The sequence below is a fragment of the Miniopterus natalensis genome, chromosome 2 (genome assembly GCF_054644295.1).
Source record: "Miniopterus natalensis isolate mMinNat1 chromosome 2, mMinNat1.hap1, whole genome shotgun sequence".
Lineage (NCBI taxonomy): Eukaryota > Metazoa > Chordata > Mammalia > Chiroptera > Miniopteridae > Miniopterus > Miniopterus natalensis.
This window is the reverse complement of record NC_142082.1, coordinates 81,506,729-81,531,999: the sequence shown is the minus strand read 5'-3', so window position 1 is coordinate 81,531,999 and position 25,271 is coordinate 81,506,729. Positions and strand designations below refer to the sequence as shown.

Sequence of the window (25,271 nt, the reverse complement as noted above, 5' to 3'; positions counted from 1 at the left end):
CTCACAGTTGATGGCAAATAGGCCTGCCATCACTCCAACAGAATTTCTCCAGAACCCAATCACCAACTTCTTTCTGTGACATCACCTTTTTTTAATCTGTGGTGTCCACTATTCCAATCCTGTCTAAGATTCCTGCCCCTGGACTAAGGTTCAGGATTATAGATGCAGCCTTATTCCAATACCACAATTAGCAGAGGTCTGTAGTTACCTTACCTTTCTACATACTGTAACCTATAAGTAACTAGGCTGCTTACACTGTGCAATTCTGGATGCAGCCAATTTGAAGACACCTGGTTTACAGGTCACACCAGAACCACTCTACTAAAGCACACAATAAAATGCCTCCTGAACCTTGTGCCAACCCCAAGGCAGATATCTGGGAATGCGTTCATGGGGATTTCTAAAGAAAATACAATAAACCACAACTAGAACAATTTTAAAATTGCTTCCATCCCATTGAATTACTTTATATGTAATAATTAAATCTGTTAAGCAACCACATTCTACCCATATGAAAGCTGCCAACCCTGACTTTGGCTTGTAGTTTGAAGCTGTGATGCTGTTACAATGGGCTTAGAGCACAGTTGTGACTTTTTAGTCTCTACAGGATGATGTATTATTGTCAATTAGATATTTAGCTTAAAAAATACAGAATTCAAAGTCTGTGACTTATGAGTGTAAGTCATGGGCAGAGAAGAAAGCAAGGAAAGCTCACCAATTAGGAGGGATTACCTGCTTGTTGCTGGGAAGTCAATGAGTATTTTGTTACCCAAATAATAGTCTGATGCAAATAAGAAAATGTAATGTTACAGGTCCTCTGTTTTTAGGTAACAGTAAGATCTTATTTTATTTATTTACTGATTTTTAAGTTAAATTTATTGGGGTGACATTGGTTAATAAAAGTATATAGGTTTCAAGTGTACATCATCTGTATATTGCATTGTGTGCTCACCACCCAAAGTCAAATCTTCCTTCATCATATATTTGATCCCTTTACTTTTTACTATCCCCACCCCCCTTCTCTCTAGTAACCACCATACTATTGTCTGTGTCTATGAGTTTTTGTTTTTCTTGTTTGTTCATTTGTTGCTTTCAGTTTTATATCCCACATGAGTGAAATCATATGGTTCTTCACTTTTTCTGTCTGACTTATTTCCCTTAGCATGATATTTTCAAGATCAATCCCTGTTGTTGCAAATGGCAATATTTCATCTTTTCTTATGGCTGAGTAGTATTCCATTGTATATATGTATCACATCTTCTTTATTGAATCATTTATTGAAGGACATTTCGGTTGTTTCCATGTCTTGGCCACTGTGAATAATGCTGTAATGAACATAGGGGTGCATATACCTTTGTGAATACCTGTTTTCAAGTTTTTGGGGTTTGCAAGAGAGGGATTGCTGGATCATATGGTAACCCTATTAATTTTTTGAGAAACCTCCATACTGTTTCCCATAGGGGCTGTACCAGTTTACATTCCCATCAGCAGTAAATGAGGGTTCCTTTTTCTCCACAACCTCTCTGACACTTGTTATTGCTTGTCTTGTTGAAATAGCCATTCTAAAAGGTGTGAGGTGTTATCTCATTGCAGTTTTGACTTGCATTTCCCTATTAGCTAGTGAAGTTGAGCATGTTTTCATGTATCTGTTGGCCAGTTGTATGTCTTCTTGGGAGAAATGTCTGTTCAGGTCCTCTGCCCATTTTTCAATTGGATTGTTTGTATATTTAGTGTTGAGTTGTATGAGTTCTTTATATATTTTGGAAATTGAACCCTTGTCAGAGCTGTTGTTTGCAAATATCCTCTCTGATTAGGTTGGTTGCTTTTTTGTTTTGTTGGTAGTTTCTTTTGCTGTGCGGAAGCTTTTTAGTTTGATGTAGTCCCATTCATTTATTTTTGCCTTTACCTCCCTTGCCTTTAGGGTCAAATTCATAAAATCCTCTCTAACACCAAGGTCCATAAGTTTAGTACCTGTTTTTTTCCATGTAATTTATTGTTACAGGTCTTATTTTTAAGTCATTAATCCATTTTAAGTTAATTTTTGTAAATGGAGACAGAAGTAGTCTAGTTTTAATCTTTTGCATGTGGCTTTCCAATTTTCCCAGCACCATACAGAAAAGAGGATTTCTTTTCTCCATTGTATGTTTTTTGGCTCCTTTGTCAAAGATTATATGCCCATATACACGTGGGTTTATTTCTGGGCTCTCAATTCTGTACCAGTCTTTTTAAATGTCTGATAGCAAGTAGAGAATTTCTTCAACTAGACTTGTGCTATAACTATATTTTTAGTGTAAATCATGAATTGTAGTGTGACTCATATACACTCAAAACATCAATCTTCAACTAGTGAAAGAAATATAACTATCTAAGTGGCAGGGTGTCATTTCACCCCTCCCCCAATTCAGTATCATATTCTTAATGAAAATATTTTCTTATTTTCAATAACTTATTCTTCATCAGTTCTGTGAGAGATGAAAGCATACTCTTTTGAGTGTACAAGAAGATTTGCCAATTGCCTTCCAATTGGTAATTTCTGATTTTCCACTAGGTTATTCCTTCCTTTTTTAACATATCTTGTTAAAGAAGTTTAACTCTAACTGAAACTAACAGACTTCTTCTAGTAGCAATGAACTTAATGAAACTCTAGTCACCAGTAAAATGCAACTGGATTATCCATCAGGGTGAATATACATGTACACACACACACACACACACACACACACAAACTCACATATATATATATACACAATGCAAACTTAAAAATCACTTCAAATCTTAAAAAAAAATTCAAAAATAGTCTGAGATAGTGGCAAAAAGTCATTTACTCCTTGTAATTCTTTGCAGGAATTATGAGTTGCTTAGTGTTAGAGACATAATTCAGAAATTATAATAAAAATTTCTCTGCATTTTTATAATTTCCACTTGCTCACCTTGAAATTGTAATTACTAATCTTTACTCAATAAATGACAAAGTGCATTTCCATTTCATCCTGTATTACCATAAGCCGAAAAAGCTTTGATGACTTTAAAAATATCACAGGGGATTCTGTCATAACTCATTATTACTTTCTAGCACAGACAGGAATAATTTACCATCTGACTTGATGTGATAGTTTTGATTCACACATGGGAAATCTTATTAGGCCATGACAGAATGAAATTATTTTAAAAGGTAAGTGTATAGGAATTTTTACAAATATTTGAAGCCAAGAATGTATATGCAATATTAAAATGTACACATACTATACAGTCACACATATTAACTTTGTTGAAAGACATCTGAATTGATCGCAAAGACATTTAGTCCATATATAAAGATTACACTCTTTTAAAAACTAATTTGTAACTTTTTTTTTAAGTAACAGCTCTGACTTAAAGATGCTTTAATAATTATTTTTCCTCAAATAAGATTAGAAACCCACCACTAACCCCTCACTAAACTAAAAAATACTAAGAGAGAAAGAAGGAAGGAAGGAAGGGAGGGAGGGAGGGAGGGAGGGAGGGAGGGAGGGAGGGAAGGAAGGAAGGAAGGAAGGAAGGAAGGAAGGAAGGAAGGAAGGAAGGAAGGAAGGAAGGAAGGAAGGAAGGAAGGAAGGAAGGAAGGGGGAAAGGAGAAAGGAGAAAGGAGAAAGAAAAGAAGGAGGGAAGGGAGACAGGGAGGGAGGTAAACATGGAGGGAGGGAAAAAGGGAAGGAGGGAAGGAGGAAGAGAGAGGGAGGCAGACAAGCCTTCCTCAATTTCAATAAACTCCTATCACCAAGTAAAATGTAATTTCTTCACATACTCAAAAACAGTATCTCATGATAGAGTCTGTAATTATTTTATCTCTGGAACATTAGAAAAGATAGAAGAAATTACAAGAAGTAGAATTTCTGTCCATTTCTGTTTATCACAATGATGATAAACTTCTCAACTTACCCCCAAATTCTGAGTGATTGGCTTTTGTCTCCCTAAGAAACCATCTTATGCTACTATTAGCAAAGTCTTTAAAAGCCTCAAATTAGCTGAGGCTGGAGCTTAGTTTATGAGAAAGAAAAGCAGCAAACTAGAGTTGGGCTGGCTATAGGGACTTGTCAAATGAGTCTGCAACAGACTAAAGGGGGAAATGTAAATGCAAACAGTTAACAAATTATAAAGCAACATACAAACATTATTATTATTAATGGTAATGATTAATAATAATAATTAATATTTTTAACGATTACTTTGATCCACATACCCAAAATGAAAATCAACAAATTAGTTGTCAACTACAGCTCTGCTCTGCTTAAGAGCCTTGGAAAATGAAAGTCATCAGCTCCAAAATCTGACCCTATAGGACCAGATTGAGGCTCACTGAAGCCTCAGCAATTTCTGCTCTTGGATTAGGAAATCAAGCGAATGAAATTTTTTTCAAGTTTGGAATTATGCACTTATTTCAAAACCTCAAAGAAATTATATTCCCCTTTTCTTCAGAATTGACCATACTGCTTTAAGACATTTTTATTTCATTGCAACAGAGCAATTTAAACTAAAATTTTATGACTTATTTAATATTCCTTAGGAAAATAGATTAAAAGGGATGTACAAAGTTGTAAATCTATTCAGTGGGTTCAAACACATAAATAAAATCTTTACTAAAATATGGTTATTTGGATAAGTTTGATGTTACCTCTGGTACTCCTAATTTTCGGCAGGCTTCCAAAAAGTTTTCCACATTTCTTCTGCATTTGGCCATGCTAAGCTTGGGCTATAAATGCAAATGTGAAGAAATAATGAATTATTAAAAGAAAAGTAATTTCAATAATATGTTCAATTTTAAACTTTCTAAATGGCACAAGTAACATGTGTTTACTGAAGCAAAAAATACATAAGTAAGTAGAAGACAATAAAAACTCATTTATCCAGAAATGTCCACCTAGAGATAAGAACTACTAGTATTTTGGATTATATTTTTCCAGACATTGTATGCATATGCTTGTGTATACAAAGACATACATATATATATACACAGATATGTGTCTTATATGCAGAATTTCTGCATATATGTATATATCTACACATGCATATACATATAGGTGTATATGCAAATTTTTCTGCATATATATGTGTGTGTGTGTGTGTGTGTGTGTGTGTATATGTATTCACACACACATACATATACACAATTTTTCTAGGACCAAACTCTTGCATAACCTACTTTGGTTCACCTAAAAATACACCAAGAGCACTACCTTTTCCTATCAGCAAATATATTTGTATATGAAGGGTTAAATTTAGCAGGCCAATTAATCTCATTCCCATTAAAGCAATGAATTTAATTAGAAAGAGGTAACATCAAGATAAACAGCACTGAACAAGGTGGATGTTAATAACTTAAACCAAGAGCCTCTCACAACAGAGCTGACCCTGGTGAGGTGACCTCTGAGGTGTGGCATGGATAACAGGCACATCTTGATCCACACATTCTAATTTTTACATGCTAAGTTTTAAAACCTTTACTGCTAAACTTTAATATTCCACTATTAGTTCTTTTAAAAAGGGAGGCAAGAAGCATGAGTGACTCTAACAGTCTAGGTGTAGAAGCAATGTTTTATAAAGGCTGACCTTGCCCTGCTACTAGCAAGTGAGATGAGAGTGAAGTAACTCATTCCATCTTTTAGGGGCCCACACCAATCTCCATAAACTAAATTTGCACAGTATTTATTAAAAAAAGGGACTTCCTCTATCCCACCCACTGAAAAAAAGAAAGAAAGAAAGCCTGCTTCCAGGTGGAATAATTTAATTTGGAGGCTAAACAAATATCCTCCACACTGGTTTGAGAGGAAATGATGCCCTTCAAGATGAAGCCTGCAAAGATGGCCAAGATGCTGTTGGGTGGTTTGCCCACCCCTGGTACATCTAGGACACGACAACCACATTCAGCCTCATGCAAAAAGAAGGAACAGAAATGAGTAATGTGACATGGGGATATCAGACAAGTAGGTCCTGGCCTAGCACAAAGGGCACCAAGAGGCAGTTCATCACAATGAGATGCTAGCACTTGTCTCTCTGATCCTCCGGGCCCATTATCTTCCTTTGCCTACTTATGATTTAAGGGAGTATGTTCTGCCCTATGTTCCAAAGTGCTAAGCACTATTCAAAATACTTAGGTCTGCAAGGTAGCTGGATACAAAATCAACATCCGGAAATCAATGGCATTCTTATACACCAACAATGAACTTTCAGAGAGAGAAACTAAAAAAGCAATACCATTTACCATTGCAACTAAAAAAATAAGATACCTAGGAATAAACTTAACCAAGGATGTAAAAGACCAGTACTCAGAAAACTACGTGGCACTGAAAAAAGAAATAGATGAATATTTAAACAAGTGGAAGAAGATACCATGCTCATGGATTGGAAGAATTAATATCATTAAAATGTCTATACTACCCAAAGCAATTTATAAATTTAATGCAATTCCTGTGAAAATACCAACAGCATATTTCACAGACCTAGAACAAACATTTCGAAAATTTATATGGAACCAAAAAAGACCCCTTAATTGCTCTAGCCATTTTGAGAAAAAAGAACAGAGTGGGAGGGATCACATTACCAGACTTCAAACTGTATTACAAAGCCACTGTAATAAAAAACGGCCTGGTATTGGTACAACAACAGGCATATAGATCAATGGAACAGAACAGAGACCCCAGAAATAGACCCACGCCATTATGGTCAAAGGAGGCAAGAGTATCCAACGGAGTAAGGACAGTCTCTTCAATAAGTGGTGCTGGGGAAATTGGACAGATACATGCAAAAGAATGAAACTAGACCACCAACTTTCACCATACACAAAAATAAACTCAAAATGGATAAAAGACTTCAATGTAAGTCATGAAACCATAAAAATCCTGAAAGAAAACACAGGCAGTAAAGTCACAGACATCCCACATAGTAGACTTTTCACTGATACATCTCCTGGGGCAAGAGAAAGAAAGGAAAAAATAAACATATGGGACTACATCAAACTAAAAAGCTTCTGCACAGCAAAAGAAAACAGCCTCAAAATACAAAGGAACCCCACGGTCTGGGAAAACATATCTGCCAAGGATGAATCTGATAAGGGGCTAATTTCCAAAGTGTACAAAGAACTCATAGCACTCAGCAAGAGGAAGACAAACAACCCAATTAAGAAATGGGCAAAGGACTTAAATAGACACTTCTCCAAAGAGGACATATGGATGGCCAAGAGACACATGAGAAAATGCTCGAGGTCGCTAATCATCAGAGAGATGCAAATTAAAACCACAATGAGGTATCACTTCACACCTGTCAGAATGGCTGCCATCAACAAATCAACAAACGACATGTGCTGGGGAGGGTGTGGAGAAAGGGGAACCCTAGGACACTGCTGGTGGGAATGCAGACTGGTGCAACCACTATGGAAAACAGTATAGAGGTTCCTCAAAAAATTAAAAATGGAGTTGCCATTTGACTCAGTGATTCCACTCCTAGGAATGTATCCTAAGTATCCTGAAACATTCATCAGAAAGGATATATATACCCTGATGTTCATAGCAGCACAGTTTACAATAGCTAAGATGTGGAAACAGCCCAAGTGCCCATCAGTACATGAGTGGATAAAAAAAGCTGTGGGACATTTACACCATGGAATACTAGGCAGCTGTAAAGAAGAAGAATCTCGTACCTTTTGGGACAGTATGGATGGACCTGGAGAATATTATGCTAAGTGAAATAAGCCAGGCAGCGAAAGACAAATATCACATGATCTCGCTTATATGTGGAATCTAAAGAACTTAATAAACTGATGAACAGAATAGATTCAATGACATGGAAGCATAGATGAGACTGATGAATGTCAGAGGGGTGGAGGAGGGCGGGTGAATGGTCGGGGAGAGAGTAACCAAAGAATTTATATGCATATATACACAACCCAAGGACATGGACAATGGTGGGGAGAGGGACTGGGGAGGGGGAAGGAACAGGGTGGAAGAGGTCATTGGGGAGAAAAAGGGACATCTGTAATATTTTAAACAATAATAAAATTAAAAAAAGAGAACAAAACAAAAAAACAGTTTTATTGAGATGTAATTCACATATCATACCATAGAAAAAACACACAATAAAACCCCCCAAAAAACCTTAGGTCTGCCCAGTAAAGTCAATGAAAGTGTGCTTCAAGCTACATAAAGAAAATTTCCCACCTTTGGAAGTGAGGGAGGGCCCATTCTAAGATTGCGGCCTAGTTTCAGTTAGAAAATACTCACTACAAATATAATAGTTCAAAGAATCAAAAATTGCATGAATTATACCAACTGGGATGCCAGTAGTTAGCTTACCAAATTGTAAAAAATTCAGAAAATCCATTTTAAGAGACTCTTAACATATTGACAATAATAGTAATTCTGTTTACCACTATATTCCCTCAGTTTTGCATAAAAAATGGACAGTACTGGTTTCATGAATGAAAAACTAGCATGCTTAAAGCTGGCAATCACATGAGTGGAAAAGATGCTCCCATCCACGACTGATCAAGTGTTTACTATGTCTCAGATTCTTTATCTGGTGCTAAGGATGCACCTGTGAAACTGAAAGACGCAATCATGGTACCTTAGTTCTGGTCTAGTTCAAAATATTAACAAGTTCAAGAAAACAGCAGTATAGTATGGTAAAGATCTTAGTTGTGAGGAGGTTGTTATAAGGAGGAAAAACAAAAAGAATCTATCTCGGTGCTAAGGAGTCAGGAATGGCCTGCCTCCTATAAATACTGCAGTTGAGAAGAAATGAGAGCTAGCCATGCTGCAGGTGAAGGATCTGGACCCAGGGTGGGGGGCAGCCTTCTGGTTTAGGGAGCAGCCTGTGCAAACAGTGGAAGAGTGGGACAGCATGCCAGGGCAACACAGTGGCTGGGCCTTGTCAAAGCAGCTTTAAGTTGCTCTCTCAAGGATTTTCAAGAAGTGGACATTTAGCAACAGCCTGCATTTCTAAAAAGGAAAATAAAAGTATAATAACATGCTAACATATGCTACAATTATTAAAATGGATGCTTATGAAAAATTTTAGTGACATGGGGAAATATTTAGGTTTTAATAATAAATTTTAAAAACTACTGATTAATATATATCAGATGCTCACAATTCAAAAACAACTTAAATACAGAAAGAATGCTAATAGTATAGTAGCCAAGATGTTAACAGTGATTGTCTTTGGGCAGTGAAATAAAGGATGATTTATTTTTCTTTGCATTTCTCTATTTTCTCCTTTTTGCCAATTAGGAATTATTTCTCATTATGTTTTCATTTGAAAATTTATTTAAAGAAGAAAAAAAGGTGCCCGACAGAGCACGGCTCAGTGGTTGAACATCAACCTAGGATCCAGGAGATCGTGGTTTGATTCCCGGTGAGAGCACATGCCCCAGATGCGGGCTCGATCCCCAGTTGGGGGGCATGCAGGAGGCAGCCGATCAGTGACTCTCATCATTGATGTTTCTACCTCTCTCTACTCCTCTCCCTCCCTCTCTCCAAAATCAATAAAGATTTTTTTTTTTAAAGAAAAAAGGTGAAAAGCCAAAGGATTTCTAACAAAATGTAGCATTTTTTCCTGAAGAATAAAATATACAAATGTATACAGATACATGATTCATAGTGTCCTCTTACACCTTACAAAATGATAATTGTACATTTAAATTGGAAGCTGAGAAGTCAGTTTCTTACTTGTAATTTGGGGAAAATTATTAAATAAGAATTTGGCACATAGCTCAAATAACATTAGAACAGTTTGGATTCCATTTGTAAAAAATACTAGAAAGTTTCATATTGGATTATAGGACAAAATTTACTGCCTAACTAAGGCAGTTAGAGGCAGATTTGAAAGAGAAGATAAATTGATATTTTTTCTTCTGTTTTCTGAAGCAAAAAGTGATCAAACTTTTCAAAGGAAAAACATGTTCAATAGTATAAAAAAAGAAATTGACAGTCGAAATGGTATTATCAGCTAAGAGAACAGAGAGAAGAAATTAAGACAAATAATGACAATGGGAGGCATTCCTGGGGGCTGAGGGAGGGCACAGACCCCTGTCACAGGGGCTTTCACCAGCACACTCTTCATACGGTCATTTAATGAACATTATGCCTTGAGATTAGGGACTCTGAATTTTGAAAATCTGCTCTATAAACACTAATGATAAGAATGGCTTACATTGCCCTGCCGGGCGTGGCTCAGCAGTTGAGCACTGACCTAGGATCCAGGCAATCGGGGCTCGATTCCCAGTCAGGGCACATGCCCGGGTTGTGGGCTCGATCAATGACTCTCTCATCATTGATGTTTCTATCTCTCTCTCTCTCCCTCTCCTTTCCTCTCTCTGAAATCAATAAAGATATATTTTTTTAAAAAAGAATGGCTTACATTTATGTGTGTATTGTATGTAGTACCCTATTTCATCCTCACAATAATATTTCTGTGATAGGGAAAAGCAGACTGAGTTAAAGAGAGATTAAATAACTTTCCCAAAGACATACGGCTTATGAGCAGATCTGGAATTTGAATCCAAACCCTACACTCTTAGCCCCTGCTCTTTTTCCTGCCTCATCTAAAGAACAGCAAACAGTGTGATAGAAATTCTTCTTTCCTCTCTACTTGTCTGAACCTGACATAGGCTTCAAAGACAAGCTGACCCTTGATTCTCCACCCTCACTGACTGACCGTAAAAAAGACTCCATAGTTTTCTTCTGGATGGCCACATGCTCTGAGAGGATCCACATGCTGGCTTTATCTCCCCGAAAGAGGGGACAAGGACTTTCAGGGCATTAATGGAGTCTCACTCATCTCCACATTTCCCATTTTCCCCCAGTACCTCCAATGTACCTTTGAGCACAGTGAATGATGAAGGAATTGCTGAATTAACAATTGCCTGATCAACCTCTGGCTTGACAGGTCACTAATGATCTTTTACATAGAACCAACATTTTTTCAGAGCTATCCTAAAATCCCCAATGGTTAATAAAAGAGAAGCTACCAACCAAAAAACAGCTTTCCCGAAGACTTCTCATTGTTTAAATAACCCTTGGTAAGAAATGAATCTTTATGTCCCTAAAGTCTTAAAGTTAGCACCCCAACCAATGATTTCTTAAATGTTATTTGCTCTATATTTGAAATAAATTCCTTTTCTGTCATTGACATTTCTTTTAAATATTCTCCCTTTTTACAGTGAAAATGTTGCTTCCTTCAGACCTATTCCTTTCTGTTCTTCTAGTGGTCTGGGGCCCAACAGAGAGGATCTGAGCAGGGTCCTGGTGATCCCATTGGCATCTTTAGCCAGCAACACTGTCCCAAGAGAGATTGTTCTATGTAAAACTTAGTTTCCCTTTATGTGGTGTTACTTACAACTGCTGGTGAGGGGACGTGAATGCTTGCGACAGATCGTGGGCGGATGTGATTGACCAGATGGCAGAGGACAACACCATCCATGAGTGCAGCCCCCAGGTCTTCATGCAGGCTCACCTTTAATCTCATCTCGATGCTCTGTGGGGGAATCAGGACATTTTGGTCAGCAACAGACCACACGGACGGCGATGGTAACGGTGCGGCCGAGGTGTGCGGGAGGGTATGCCATCTAGGCCCGTGTAACTGCTCTCCATGATGTTCACAGAACAATGACGTTGCCCGATGGCACATTTCTCAGAACATATCCCCATTGTTAAGCGGCACACGACTGTATATGAAATGCTCACAATTCGAAAACAAATGTAGAAAGAATGCCAGTAGAAGCCAAAATGTTAACAGTGCTTGTCTGCCCTGGCCAGTTTGGCTCAGTGGTTACAGCGTCAGCCCGCAGACTGAAGGGTCCCGGGTTCAATTCCAGCCAAGGCTTGATCCTCCGCCCCAGTCAGGGTGCGTGCGGGAGGCAACCAGTCGATGTGTCTCCCTCACATTGATGTTTCTCTCTCTCTCCCTTCCATTCTGGAAAGCAATGGAAAAAATATCCTCAGGTGAGGATTAAAAAAACAGTGCTTGTCTTTGAGCAGTGGGGAAGAAAATGATTTATTTTTCTTCTTCATTTTTCTATTTTCTCCTATCAGCATTATTTCCTATTATATTTTCAATTAAAATTTATTTAAAAAAGAAAAAAGGTGATAACCAAAAAATTTCTAAAAGAATGTAGCATTTTCCCTGAAGAATAAAATATGTAAATATGAATAGATACATGACTGATAGTGTCTTTATAGAACGATAATTGTATACTCAAATTGGAGACCAAGTCACAGGTTTTCTTTTGTAATTTGGGAAAAAATATTAAATGAGAATTTGGTACACAGTTCCAACAACATTATAGTAGTTTTGATCCCATTTGTAAAAAATACTGGAAGTTTCATATTGGGTTATAGGACAAAATTTACTGCCCAACCTAAGGCGGCTAGAGGCAGATTTAAAAGAGAAGACAAACTGTCCTTCCCCAACCTCACTTCGTTTTCTTAGGCAAAAAAGTGGTCAAATGTTAACCATGGTCCCTGTCATCACAGAGCTAAAAATCTTCAATGTCACCCAGCACAAGACTTCACGCTTGGTAGGAACTCAAATAGTTTGCCCATTAAATGGCTGATTAAAATGTTCTGACCAGTTGTGATACAAAGTGAGGATAACTAAAAAAATCTTTAAATTAATGGAATATTATTATTGAGTAAATGAATAACAGTGCATTTATTTTAAAGTGTACCTGAATTGAAATAATACTAGCTTTATACATATGCATTAAGTAGTTCTACTTATATTATCTCATATATTACTCATAAAGCCACGTTCAGGTACATTGAAACTATTTTTTTAATACATGAAAAAACTGACATTCAGGGATGTTAAGTGACTTGCTCAGTATCAAACAGTCAGTAGGCTACCTGGCTAGATTTGAAACTGGGTATGTTTGCAGTCTTCAAAGTCTATTTTTTTAAAATACAGCTGACCCGTGACCAAAACTCATATGTGGATTTTTTTCTAAGAAATATGTACAGTACTGTAAATGTATTTTCTTTTCCTACGATTTTCTTAAAAACATTTTCTTTTCTCTAGCTTACTTTGCTACAACAATACAGTACATAATACATAAAACATACTAAATATGTGTTAAGCAACTGTTGATGTTATTAGTAATGCTTCAGGTCAACAAGCTATTAGTAGTTAAGTTTTTGGAGACTCAAAGGTTATACTCAGATCTCCAACTGCTTTGAGGGTGGTTGGGGGAGGGGTGATGGTGCCCCTAACCACCATGTTGTTCAAGAGTCAACTTTATGGAACGCTGCTTCAATTCTGAAAATTATTATTCAACTATATAATATTTCTTGGGTACCTCACGGAGTTGTTCCACCAGTTCTTTTTCTTCTCTCATTTGTTCCATTTTCCTCCGAATTGTAAACTGTGGGTCTATAGATTCCAAATTTCTCTGAGGTCTTAGAAACACTATAATAAAAAAAGAAAAAAGCCTTTATGGAGTATCTAGTGTAGGCTGCCATAACACTATTCATATTTAAATTAAGCAAATGGTTTTTTATCCCAAATAATTCATTTACCACTCACAGAAAAAACATCATGTCACATGAAAGCATGATTCATATATTCTAAAGAAGATTATATTTTACAATTATACTAGGTTGTGTGGACTAACCAGGGAAGAGTTTGGGTCATCCTTAGAACCGGTCCAGGCCACCTCTCTGGAAGATTTCCTTACTCTCTCATTTTTCCAATGCTTTCATTTACACTTGAGGTATCACAGTCTACTCATTCAACTCAGAGAATCTGTTTCAAATAAGAAGTCTCTAGAATTGCTTTACATATTTAAAATAAGCACAGATTAATGTTTTGTTGGCTAAAATTTTTCATAAGCTTAGGTTAAGAATTAAGTGATGATACACAGGATTACATATTTGAGTGTGGAGTGGAAAAGTTCTACCTTCTATCACGTCACTGACAGCATATCCAAAAAGTTAGCTCTTTAGAGATGACCATAGACTCCTTTGAGAAAAGTCAGTAAGATTAGAGGAAATTTAAGAGATCATCCTTGGCTTCAGCTCCTTAAAATTACAACCTACAAGAATAGCAACTAACAGCAGTGCTCCCTCTGAAAGGAGTTAAGCCTCTGCCTGCAGAAAAAAGGTATGCTCTAAACCTCAGAAGGATAACATCTTTGAAAGACTAATAAAGAGGGTACAAATATTCTACATATAGCAAGGGTTTGGTTTTTTTTAATCAATTTTTATTATGATACAAAGCCCAGGGCAGATTTAAACTTGATTTTTTTTCTCCCTTGAGATTTTTATCCTATTAAGGCTGTCACCTTTCCACACAAACAGAGGTAGCAAAGAGCTGGTAAGAGCCATACTTGCCTCCCGTTAGACTATGTATGTGTGTTTGGGGAGAAGGATAGGGGAGCCCTTTAGGAAATTTTGGGCAGAGAGCTCCCACTTTAAAAATCAATACGAGGTAGAAGGCTGCACTGGCATGATGCAATTCTAGTAATCTCATCCATCATAATATAAATATTATAGAATAAGAAGGTTATGCCACTATTATTCTATTTTGACAAACATTTCCTATGGGCAACTTTAAGAGCTATTTCAATTTATTTTTTTAGGTTAAATATTGTTTACAAATACACTTCAAATAAAAAACAAAAACAAAACTTAAGTTCATTCCATAAAATCAATTATTCCACGCTCACCCAACAGTGCCATTTTAATCTCAACTTGTTTCTTTGGACCAAACCACCTTAATAAATGACTTGCATTGCACTTCTCATGTCTCAGTATCTTTTTATAAATCAGTTCTAGAATATCTGAATCAGCATTTTGGTGCTCTATGAAAGACTGAAAGCTTGACACATCTTGATAAACCCTTCACTTAAGAGTTAACGAAGAAAGGATGACCTAATGTACATGATGCCTTGTGGAACCTCAGAGCAGTCAGTGTGGGGCCCAGTTCTCTGCCTCAAGCCACCCAGGGAAGTCACAGGCAAAAAGATCCAAAGGTGTGTCACCAAAAGGCTGTTACCAAGGCCCAGGAAAACCAAACCCCATAGGATGTGAGACCAATTATTTCACAAACAAAGGCAGGACCAGAAAAGGAAGAAGGGCAGAGTAACCCAGCAGGGAGAAATGAGAAGTTCACAGAGCAAAGGGAAATGAAGGAACGTGAAGACATGAGAAGCACAGAAGAAATGGTAAATGCATTAAACTTGCCCGTACACCATATTGAGCCCAACAAAAAAATTGCCCATTTAAACACAGCAACCAGAGGGAAATATATTAAAATGTAAAATCTAGAAACAATCCACACCCCCAAAGAAAAGAAGTAAACCAAATTTAACAAAAAAGTCAAGGAATTGTAGACTTGACTTGAGTAACACAAAATCTAGAATTGAGTAATACACAAACTAGCCAGCAAGGGGAGCCCCAACACTGTTTTAAAAAATTTAATATTTGGAGGATTTATTTTCTTTTGTCTTTTTTTTCTGGGGGCAATCTTATCTAATACTGCATGTTTAATATTTTCAATATGTTTTTATTGGCAGATTTCATTCTGAATACGGAACTATTAGGAGGTTAAACTAACTGTGAGCTTTTGTTTAACAGCACACAATTCAAGGATCTACGCCTTGTTAGAGATCTATGTGAGGTAATTAAGATATGCAATGATGTCGAGGTTTTAATTTCCTGGCATCAATTTTCATTTTAAGTTCCTGTGTGTCTTAAAAATACAAAATTCATGCTTGGGTATTTGCTCTCTGATGTTAATTAATCACAAAGTGTTAAAACACGTTTGAACTGTGTTTTTTTTTAAAAAAACACACATTTCAAATGTACATAAAATTATTGGAAGCCATGACTATACTACTACTAGTTTTTGAAGTGGATTAATTACTGTGAAATACATGAGAATTTAAAATAAAGTCTTTAAGTGAATAATAAATCTACAGAGCACATAAGTGCTTGTTTATTTTACTGGGCTTCTTACGACAGAATAATCTGAATTGGGACCATTATGATAGCTCTGATTATATTACCTACAGTTCTTATTTTTTCACATCATATTTACTTGTCTCTATCTCACAGCACTCATCACTGTCTCTCTTACTGTAGAGATGTTTCTCTCCATTATGACTCTGTAAAGAGTTTTGTGTCTGTTTTTAAGTTGTACCTCTATCACAAAGTTAATTGTACCTCCCTCACAAAGCAGTTTGTTGGATGAATAAATGAAACAACTGTTTCAAAAAGCCCCTCATTCAGAGATTATCCTATTTGGAGAGTATTTTTGCCCAGATTATCCTACCCTGATAATGTCATCTAAATTTTTCCTCCCATGAAAAACCTACTAAAACTTAGTTTCCAGGTCTGAACAAATTCAAATCTGAAATAAATGATCCATGAAAGCCAAGATCTTGTCCCTGTTTTTCAGAGTTGTATCCACAGTAACGAGCACCATGCCTAGCACATACTAAACACTCAACAGATATTTAAGGATGTGAACAAGAAACCATTTCTCTAATGGTTGTAAGAATATATTTTAGTTAAGCAAAAAAATCTCACTGCTCTAAAAATTGCCTGAAATGATACTTAAATATTACATAAAATGTATTCTTCGTATAGAAATTATAGGTCTGTATTATTAACCTTTATTACTTAACTTTAACCTGAAAGATTTCTTTGTAGCACATGAGATTTTAAAACTTAGCTCTCAATTTCTTCCTGGAAGTTAAGAAGCTGGACTGGGTATGACGTTTAAGATAATACAGTGGCGTTGAAAAAATATCATAAGCTCTAGAGCCAGCCTAATGTGAATTAGAAATCTAACTAGTACTTTCATTTATTCCCTCTGGTGCTTCAAAATAAATTAGATTCATTCTCTGCCCTCAAAATGCTCAAATTTACTCTCCATGATCTTGGGCAATTTACCTAACTCAGTGGCTTTCACCTACTTGGAAATCACATAAAGATCTGCATAAAAACAATCAGTGCAGGGACTCCACGTGACACCAAATAAATTGGCATCTCTGAGTGTGGGGCACAGGCAGCTATAATTTGAAAATACCCAGATGATTATAATATAAATTCAAGGTTAAGAACCACTGAAACACCTATCGCAGCCTCAGTTTCCTCATTTATGTAGTAAGTGCAAGGTTATTCAAGAAAATGTCTGTAAACTGGCTCAGAATGGATATGTTCATTCATTCATTCTCCAGTGATAATTTAAAGATCAAGTTTAAATAATTATAAATGAGTACCTACCAATTCATTGCAAATGAAAAAGGGCAAATGATTCAAAAGAAGATAGGAATGGTTTTAACTTCAAAACGAAGGGGAAAGGGAATGAAAGAAGCGGAGGATACAAGAGAAACAGCAGAAGTGAAGTTTTAAAGTTAAGAACGTCTTGAAGGGAAGTTGCCCCACTCAGTCTCAGCGGTGGACAGATACCTCCACACGGAGACCGTGGGAAGTCAAACTCCCAGGACCTTCTAGCCAGTTTGCCATTTTTTATTTTTTGGGAGTATTAGTTTTAGAGAAAATAGGGGATTTCAAGTGAGACATATTTGGAGTGAAATACTGGAAAGCAATACTTATTACTTTAAATAAAGTTTAAATTTTACTTCAATAATGAAATTTAAATAAAAGGAGGATTTTAATACAAAGCAAAACAGTGAATAAGGTACAAAAATGCTAAGTTTTCCAAAAATGCTGAGTTGAGTTGGTAATAAGATATCACTTATTTGTAAAGGTTGAGATAGCTGCAAATATTGGATAATGGAGAAAATATGAGGAAATAAAACTGATGTAATATTTAGCTTGAAATGCCAAGAGAGGCCACTGAAAAGGATCTCCTACTTAAGAGCAATCAGTTAGAACAACATAAAAAGTAGGCGGTATTCTTCTTGCAACATTAGTTTATATACTGTGGACACATAACAAATTCAGCATCATTAATTCTAAAAATGTATTGGATCAAAAGGCAGTTCCATTTTTAATAGTGATCCCACTTCTAGGAATATACCTTAAGAATCCTGAAACACTAATCAGAAAGAATATATGCACCCTTATATTCATAGCAGGCACAATTTACAATAGCTAAGATCTGGAAATAGTCCAAGTGCCCATCAGCAGATGAGTGGATAAAAGAGCTGTGGGACACTTACACCATGGAATACTACACAGCTGTAAAGAAGAAGGGCCTCCTACCTTTGGGACAGCATGGATGGAACTGGAGAGTATTATGCTAAGCGAAATAAGCCACGCAGAGAAAGACAAACATCACATGATCTCACTCATATGTGGAATCTAAAGAACTTAATAAACTGATGAACAAAATAGATTCAGTGACATGGAGGCATGGATCAGACTGACGAATTTTAGAGGGAAGGAGGGGGGTGGGAGGGAGAGATTAACCAAAGAATTTATATGCAAATATGCATAACTCAAGGACACAGACAATGGTGTGGTGAGGGACTGGGTGGGGTTGGGAAGGGCGGAAGGGATGAGTGGGGAGAAAAAGGGACATCTGTAATATTTTGAACAATAAAAAAATAAATAAAAATAAAAATTTTAAAAAATGTATCGGAAAGTGTATTCATATCAGAAGGTCAAATTTGGCACAAAGAGAGTGAAGATGAATACAAAAGACCAGACCTGGGAATCTGTACAAATATCTGTAAAGAAGATTTCTGCAGAGAAAATTGCTGCCCAGGGCGTATTATAGACAAAGCACACATAGGAATGACGGCCATCAAATATCTGACGTGACTGATGGATCGAGTCACATAAACACTGAAAACAATCCCTTTATAATTACTGCGGCACAACATAATACTTACATGTGAGTCCCTGAAATTTTCATTTATACAAAAAATACCAGGTAAGTAGTGCATGGCTATTTTATTTTCAGAAAGATTTCCACATGATTATTTTCTATGAATTCTTAGGATTGTTAATGAAAAAGGAGGCAGTCTGCCTTAGTAATTTGAACATGGAGTCCTCAATAAACAGCTGTAAAATGAATGCAAATATGGCAGACAGGAGCCCCGGGCACGGCCCCACCTCCACCTCTGCCTGGCAATGAGACTGGCCGGGGCACCTCACCCTTCTGGTTTTAGTTGGCTCATCTGTAATGACAGATATTCTACTGCCACGTAAGATGTCTAGACCTCTTCCAGCTTAAAGGCAACACCAACAAAAAGTCCTTCGTTTTCAGTTATTACTCCTAAGGAAATACCAAATCTCACATAAATCTTTCGTTCTAGGCTTTATCTCCTTTAAACAACATCAGACCCACCAATAGCCATGTTTTCTGAAAAACAAAAATGTCCCCCCTTTTTTAAAGTAAAGGAACAGTTTTCAAGAAAGTTTCCATTTAGTCCTCCTTAATTTCCAGAATTAAAAACAGAACAATATAAGGTGGGACTTTTTGTTTTGCTGTTGTGCAATCATACTTATTTTCAGTTAAAAAATTTAGAAATGTAGGAAATAATAAAATTCCTTTTATAACTAACCTGCCGAGATATACATATGCTTCCACATAAGAAAAATGGAAAAGCATTTATGGTTGAATTCTGACCAGAAATTACAGCAAATGTTTTAAATATATATTTTCTATGTATTACATATATGACACACTTAGATTTTTAAAAAGTATTATTGTCCTGGCCAGTGTGGTTCAGTTGGTTGGAGTGTCATCCCGTACACCAAAAGACCATGGGTTCGATTCCTGGTCAGGACACATTCCCAGGTTGCGGGTTTGTTCCCCAGTCGGGGGGTATACAGGAGGCAAACACTGATGTTTCTCTCTCTTTCTTCCTCTCTCTCTAAAATCAATTTTAAAAAATATTATTGGGAAATATATCTTCCTATTGTGTTTGCAATGTAGTGATATCTCACATCTCACTTTTCTTCCCTGTAAATCATACTCTCCATTTCATTTAACATTACTTTTATCACTCTGTATCTTGAAGTAAAATGTCTGAAATCTGAACTAATAGAGACTCAGTTATGTGGTATGTAGCTCTAAATAATTATATTTAGTTTCATCTCTTAAGCTATTTAATATATTTAATGACATGAAAAGATATCAACTAGATGTCTTCAATTTTCATTTTTACATTTGATTCTCAGGCCAAGTTACTATTCTTGAATATTATATAGATGAACTTACACTCAAAAAGGTAGAAGGTATTAAAAGTCAAGATGTGCAAGTAATTTGGAAAAAAAAAAAAACAACACGAAAAAGGGGGGGGAGAAGGCAAGTGATTTCTCTTCATTTTTAGAAATTTCTCAATGTTAACATTATTTTCAGCATGCCACTCTAGGATCAGTCACAGCACATTGTAGCTACTTTAAAAATCTCATACGGTAAGCATTGATAATGAAAGATCAAACTCTAAAAGCATTTAGTTCAGATGCAGGAGCAAGCAGACATAATGCAAATGTGCAAATCCCAGATTCTTGTAAACAAGCCAAAAAACTCAAGCAGAAAAAATATACAGAATTATAAAGCTTTCTCCAAATACAGAATATTCAAAATAATTAAAAGGCATTTGAAAAACTGCTGAACAATACACATGCACTTTTCTGGACTTCCTTTCTGGGTTTACTCACTATCTCCTATATCAGGCATGCCAGTGAATAGAGCTGTATCTTCAGCTGCACAGAAATGAATGCTCAGTGTATTAATTGGCTTATTAATAAGCACATTGAAGAAAAGGTACAAAGCCACCTACCATTGTCACTGTCTCCTTCAGATGGAACACTGTAGCTAGAGTTGTCCCATGTTTGTGCCTGTGTAAGTTTGTTGAAGGAGATAGGAGGAAGAGTGAGGGCTGGGTCTGCAGGAGAGTGAGAGAGCCAGTCCACGTATAGTTGCACAAGGACCAGGAAAAACCAAAGGGGCAGCAGCATTTCACAAATGGCATAAGGGTTGTATGGAAATGAAGTGAATTTCATATTATGGAATTTAATTTCAAATGTACAATATGGGAAAAGAATGAAAGATGGTGCATGGAATAAAAAGAATGATAAAAACTGAGTGTTAGTACTTATCAATCATATACTTCGCATGCAGTTAATATCGTTAATCTCAACAGTTCCACAAGCCCAGAAGTACTAGTGAGTCATGTCAGCAGAAAGAAAGAGCACCCATAGATTATAAAAAGCAAAAGACCTACCAGTTAAGTTTTTCAAAGACCTTCTAAAATAACTAACAATCTTAGCAAATACGATTCACACAAAAAATTTGGTTACATAATACATGCTTAATATGTGTAGCTATATCTATTATTAAACAATAAAACTATTATAGAATCAGTGTTTACTACTGTGAAATTTTTCCCAAGGCGATGTAAAATTTCTTTTTAAAGACACCTAAGTCTACTGGCATGCTTTACTGATAGGTGAATCAAGCCAACTCTGTTCAACATTTGACATACACACATTTCAATGCTGTCTTCAATTCTGGGCACTAGCAGATTCTCTTTAACAACAAACCTAATTAACCAATAAAGGTCAATCAGCTTCAAGCTCTTCTGAGTTGGTTATTTATGAAATGATAACATCTTTTTCTGCACTAAATATCCATATAGTAATTATATGTTTAGGAAATATCTATATGAGCTGTAACTAGAAAATGTTATTCAATTATAAGGCAGGGCCAGTAAAATAAATAGACCTGGTTCTAGAAATAAATCTTTGGGTATATACAGGTGTCTTTCTTTGGAGGAAAACACAAGAGAGAAAAAAATGTTCTTTTGAAGTAAACTATCAGTCTACTTTAAGAATCTAAGTTCGTACTCCAACTTGCTGATTTGAGCAGTCTGTTTTTATTTATAACACAGAAATCACATAAATCCACATACTGAACTTTAAGATAAAAATTAATTGGCTTTTAAAAGTTCCAAAGCTACTCAATCAAAAAGAATTTCTATCTTTTTAAATTATATCATCTTCAATTAAGATCATAACATATATTATTTTCTAGAAAATGTGAAAAATACATACTGTAATATTTAAAAATTATTAAACGAAAAAAATTCCCAATACATAATGTTAGTTTTATAAAATTCTAAAATCCACTTGATGTTCTGAAGATAAATCAGCATTATTTACAGCAACCAAACTCCACAGAGCTTTCAACAACTAGAACAATTTCCACATTAGTCAGTCAGCATTGTAGAAGGGTTGGAAGCTTGGAAAGAAAATTGTCTTTGTTTTCTGCTATTCAAAATAAATACCCTATTAATTTTCACTACTACAAAGAATTTAATATGGTTTAACAGTACAAGTACAATGTTGATAAGCTGAGTTTTGACTCCATACAAGGAAATAAAAAAGTTGCTGAGACAATTTTACAACTAAATTGCAATATTCAAAAGAATATTAATTTTTAAAGATCTACTCAACTTTTGATTTGATCAATTAGAAAATATTTATTTTAAAATAGTATAAAACTGCTTTGTAAGGATTAGGGGAAAGTCTGTAGCCTAATATGAGGTCCTCAATGTGTAGTGATAACTCTCCTGACAGGTTATCACTAAAGGCATGGATGTCATGTGCCCTGATAGACCTCTGTTCCTCTCAGCACACACCTAAGACCATAAAAATGGAGGCCAGCCCAGATCTGGTTGCTTATACTCAGTTCCAAAAATGAGGAAGCCAGCCATTTGAACTTATTTCATAATGAAGCAAACGCCTCTCTATAAAACACCTACTAACAACCCTTGCCACAGCCAAGCATTTTCTCAAATAGCTTTGTCTTACAGCTTTGTCTTTCAAAATGTTAGGAAACCATTACACCTGGTCACACGGTACCCATCAACCAACTTGCTCCAAAAATAAAAAATAAATTCCTTTATAAAAGAATTATCTTTGTTTTCCTCTATGGGTGCCCTTTTTCAAAATATACACGTGTGTTAACTTCTACTGTTGCTAAAACGCTTTACTGAAAAATCCAAGAATATCTGAGTTCTTTACTAGCTTTTACTTAAAAGTGCCTGAGTTATTTTCTAGCACTTAGTTAAAAGCATTAGTAGTGAGTATATGCAAAAGACCTAAGAATCAAAAATATGAAAACAAAGAAGGGCCCAAAAGAAGGCAAGATAGTGCCAGAACTTTAAGTAAGTAGAGAAATCAGAAGAACCAAAATTTTCTATACATAGTCCTTCTTTTTAAAATCAACAGTTATTCTGCACATTGCTATAATTTACATTTGTGAAGATACCAGTAGGAAATTAAAAGAAAGTAAGTAATATAAGCAAAAAGGCTCTTAAAAGAGAAAAAAGACTCCTGGCCAGTCATGTGAGCCTTTAAATGATCAGTCACTCTGTTATGAAAGTGAATACACAGACCTCACACCAAGGCTCAGAAAGCCAATGCGGTATGTCTCAGAAAGGAATCACCCTCCAGGAGGCCTTTTTAACTTATCATGTACCAGGAACCACTGGGGCAAAGGTCTGGCTATTTTATCTTCCCTGGGTAAAAAAGCTCAATAGAAGATTTCTTCCCCATTTATAGGCCCTGTCACCTTTTTCCTCTTTGCTCAGATTCAAAACAAGGTAAGATATCTATTACTGATAACACAAACTTAATTGAATCACTAAAAGCATCTCCAAATCTGGCCTTCCCAAGCTATAGCCAGGTTTTGACGCCAGTACTGAAACTCACCGGAACTGACAAGGCTGTGTACATTTAGAAGGCTAAAGAGAAACCAATGAGTTGTTTACAACTCTAAGAACACTGAGGTTTTAATTTACCTGATCGAGGCTTCAGGCCAAACGGAGCTGTACTGCTGGTGGTAGGAGAGATTGCTGGGGAGTTTTCTCTAATCTGTGATGTTACAAGGAAAGAAAATTTCGTAAAGCACTGAAGCAGAACTATGCAATGCATGCTTCTCTATGTTCAAGGATTTTCATAACACCACTACTTTTTCCATTTGCTGTTGTGTGATAAAGTCCTGACTAAATAATATGATAATCGATGGAACTACACATTGCAAATGCTTTAAGTGGCATAATCAGCAGAATGTTGTTTTGGGGGAGAGCCATTCAATATTTTATTTGCTCATAATAAAAATATCTTACAATCATGTGAAACTGGCAATCCTTTTCTGCTCCAAAACGAATGTGTACATGTGCATGCATGCACCCCCCCCCCCCCCCGCAGGAACGCACTCACATCACCTCACAGAGAGCACATCTGATGAAGACTCTCATGACACTGAACAGACCTCTCCTCCACAGGGAAACCACTCACTGAATCAATGATGGATAAAAAGACATCCTACATGTTGCCTATTTGAACTATTTTCATTTTGTTTAGATGAAAAACCAAAGATGTCCCCATATCTGGTTTTCAAAATATATCTTATAAAATTAATATTTATTTATGGATAGGGCCAGATAAGGCTCTGAAAGCTAATGAGAGAGATTCCTACAGAGAATATGCAATAAAATTAACTCATTAATCATGACAGTCGTAGACTATATATTTCTGTAAAAGATAATTTCAATTCAGTCTTCAAAGAATGCCTCAGCTTTTATTAATCTTCAGGAAACGTACCTCATTTGGAGAATACTCGCTCCCATTACTCTGTGATGTTAGATCATTCTGCACCTTAAAGAAGAAAAAAATGCATGATATGTTTCATTAGACTATAAAATTACTGAGGCAAGAACTGGGTCTTTCTTACTTCCATCACATCCCTAGCACATAGGCAAACAATGAGGATATACTGAATTAGTTAATTAGTGTGTCAAGTAGCCAAGTAGGTTATATTTATATTTTCTAAAAACATGCAGCTGTATTCACAGAAAAATAAAGTATCACATAAGTATCTAAAGTATCTAAAGTATCACATAAACTAAGCAAAGGGATTTGGCAGGGCAAAGAGGTCAGTCCAAACCATCTGTGACCAGCCACCTGCAGGCTCCAACCCCCATTTTAACTATAGGTTTTTATAAATGATTCAAGGCAGTAGTTCCCAAATACACAGAATCTCATTGTGAGCTTTTATTAAGTACAAAATCCTGGACCCCAAATTACCTGGGAAAATCTTATGCTGTTAATTCAACATCAGTTTGCTTTCACAACAAATGCTTATTTTACCCAGATATATCTTCTTTATATGGTAATCAAGAACCCCATTAAGACAACTCAGCACCAAACAAACCACCAACCCAATCAAAAAGTAGACAGAGGACCTAACAGACACCTCTCCCAAGAAAACATACAAACTGCCAGTGGATATATGAAAAGATGTTCAACCTCAC

At 36.1% G+C, this 25,271-nt stretch overlaps 1 protein-coding gene across 1 annotated transcript in view; it reads right to left on the bottom strand.

Moving 5' to 3' along the window:
- Positions 1–25,271, bottom strand: part of LRCH1 (leucine rich repeats and calponin homology domain containing 1) — a 185,926-nt gene that overhangs the window by 8,260 nt on the left and 152,395 nt on the right. Inside the window, exons 14-19 of the mRNA XM_087814361.1 lie at positions 24,562–24,615; positions 23,757–23,829; positions 20,733–20,837; positions 13,326–13,435; positions 11,369–11,506; positions 4,653–4,730 (exon numbers count right to left, since the gene is read on the bottom strand). Coding sequence (XP_087670487.1) covers positions 4,653–4,730; positions 11,369–11,506; positions 13,326–13,435; positions 20,733–20,837; positions 23,757–23,829; positions 24,562–24,615 — 558 coding nt within the window. The remainder of the gene's footprint in view (positions 1–4,652; positions 4,731–11,368; positions 11,507–13,325; positions 13,436–20,732; positions 20,838–23,756; positions 23,830–24,561; positions 24,616–25,271) is intronic.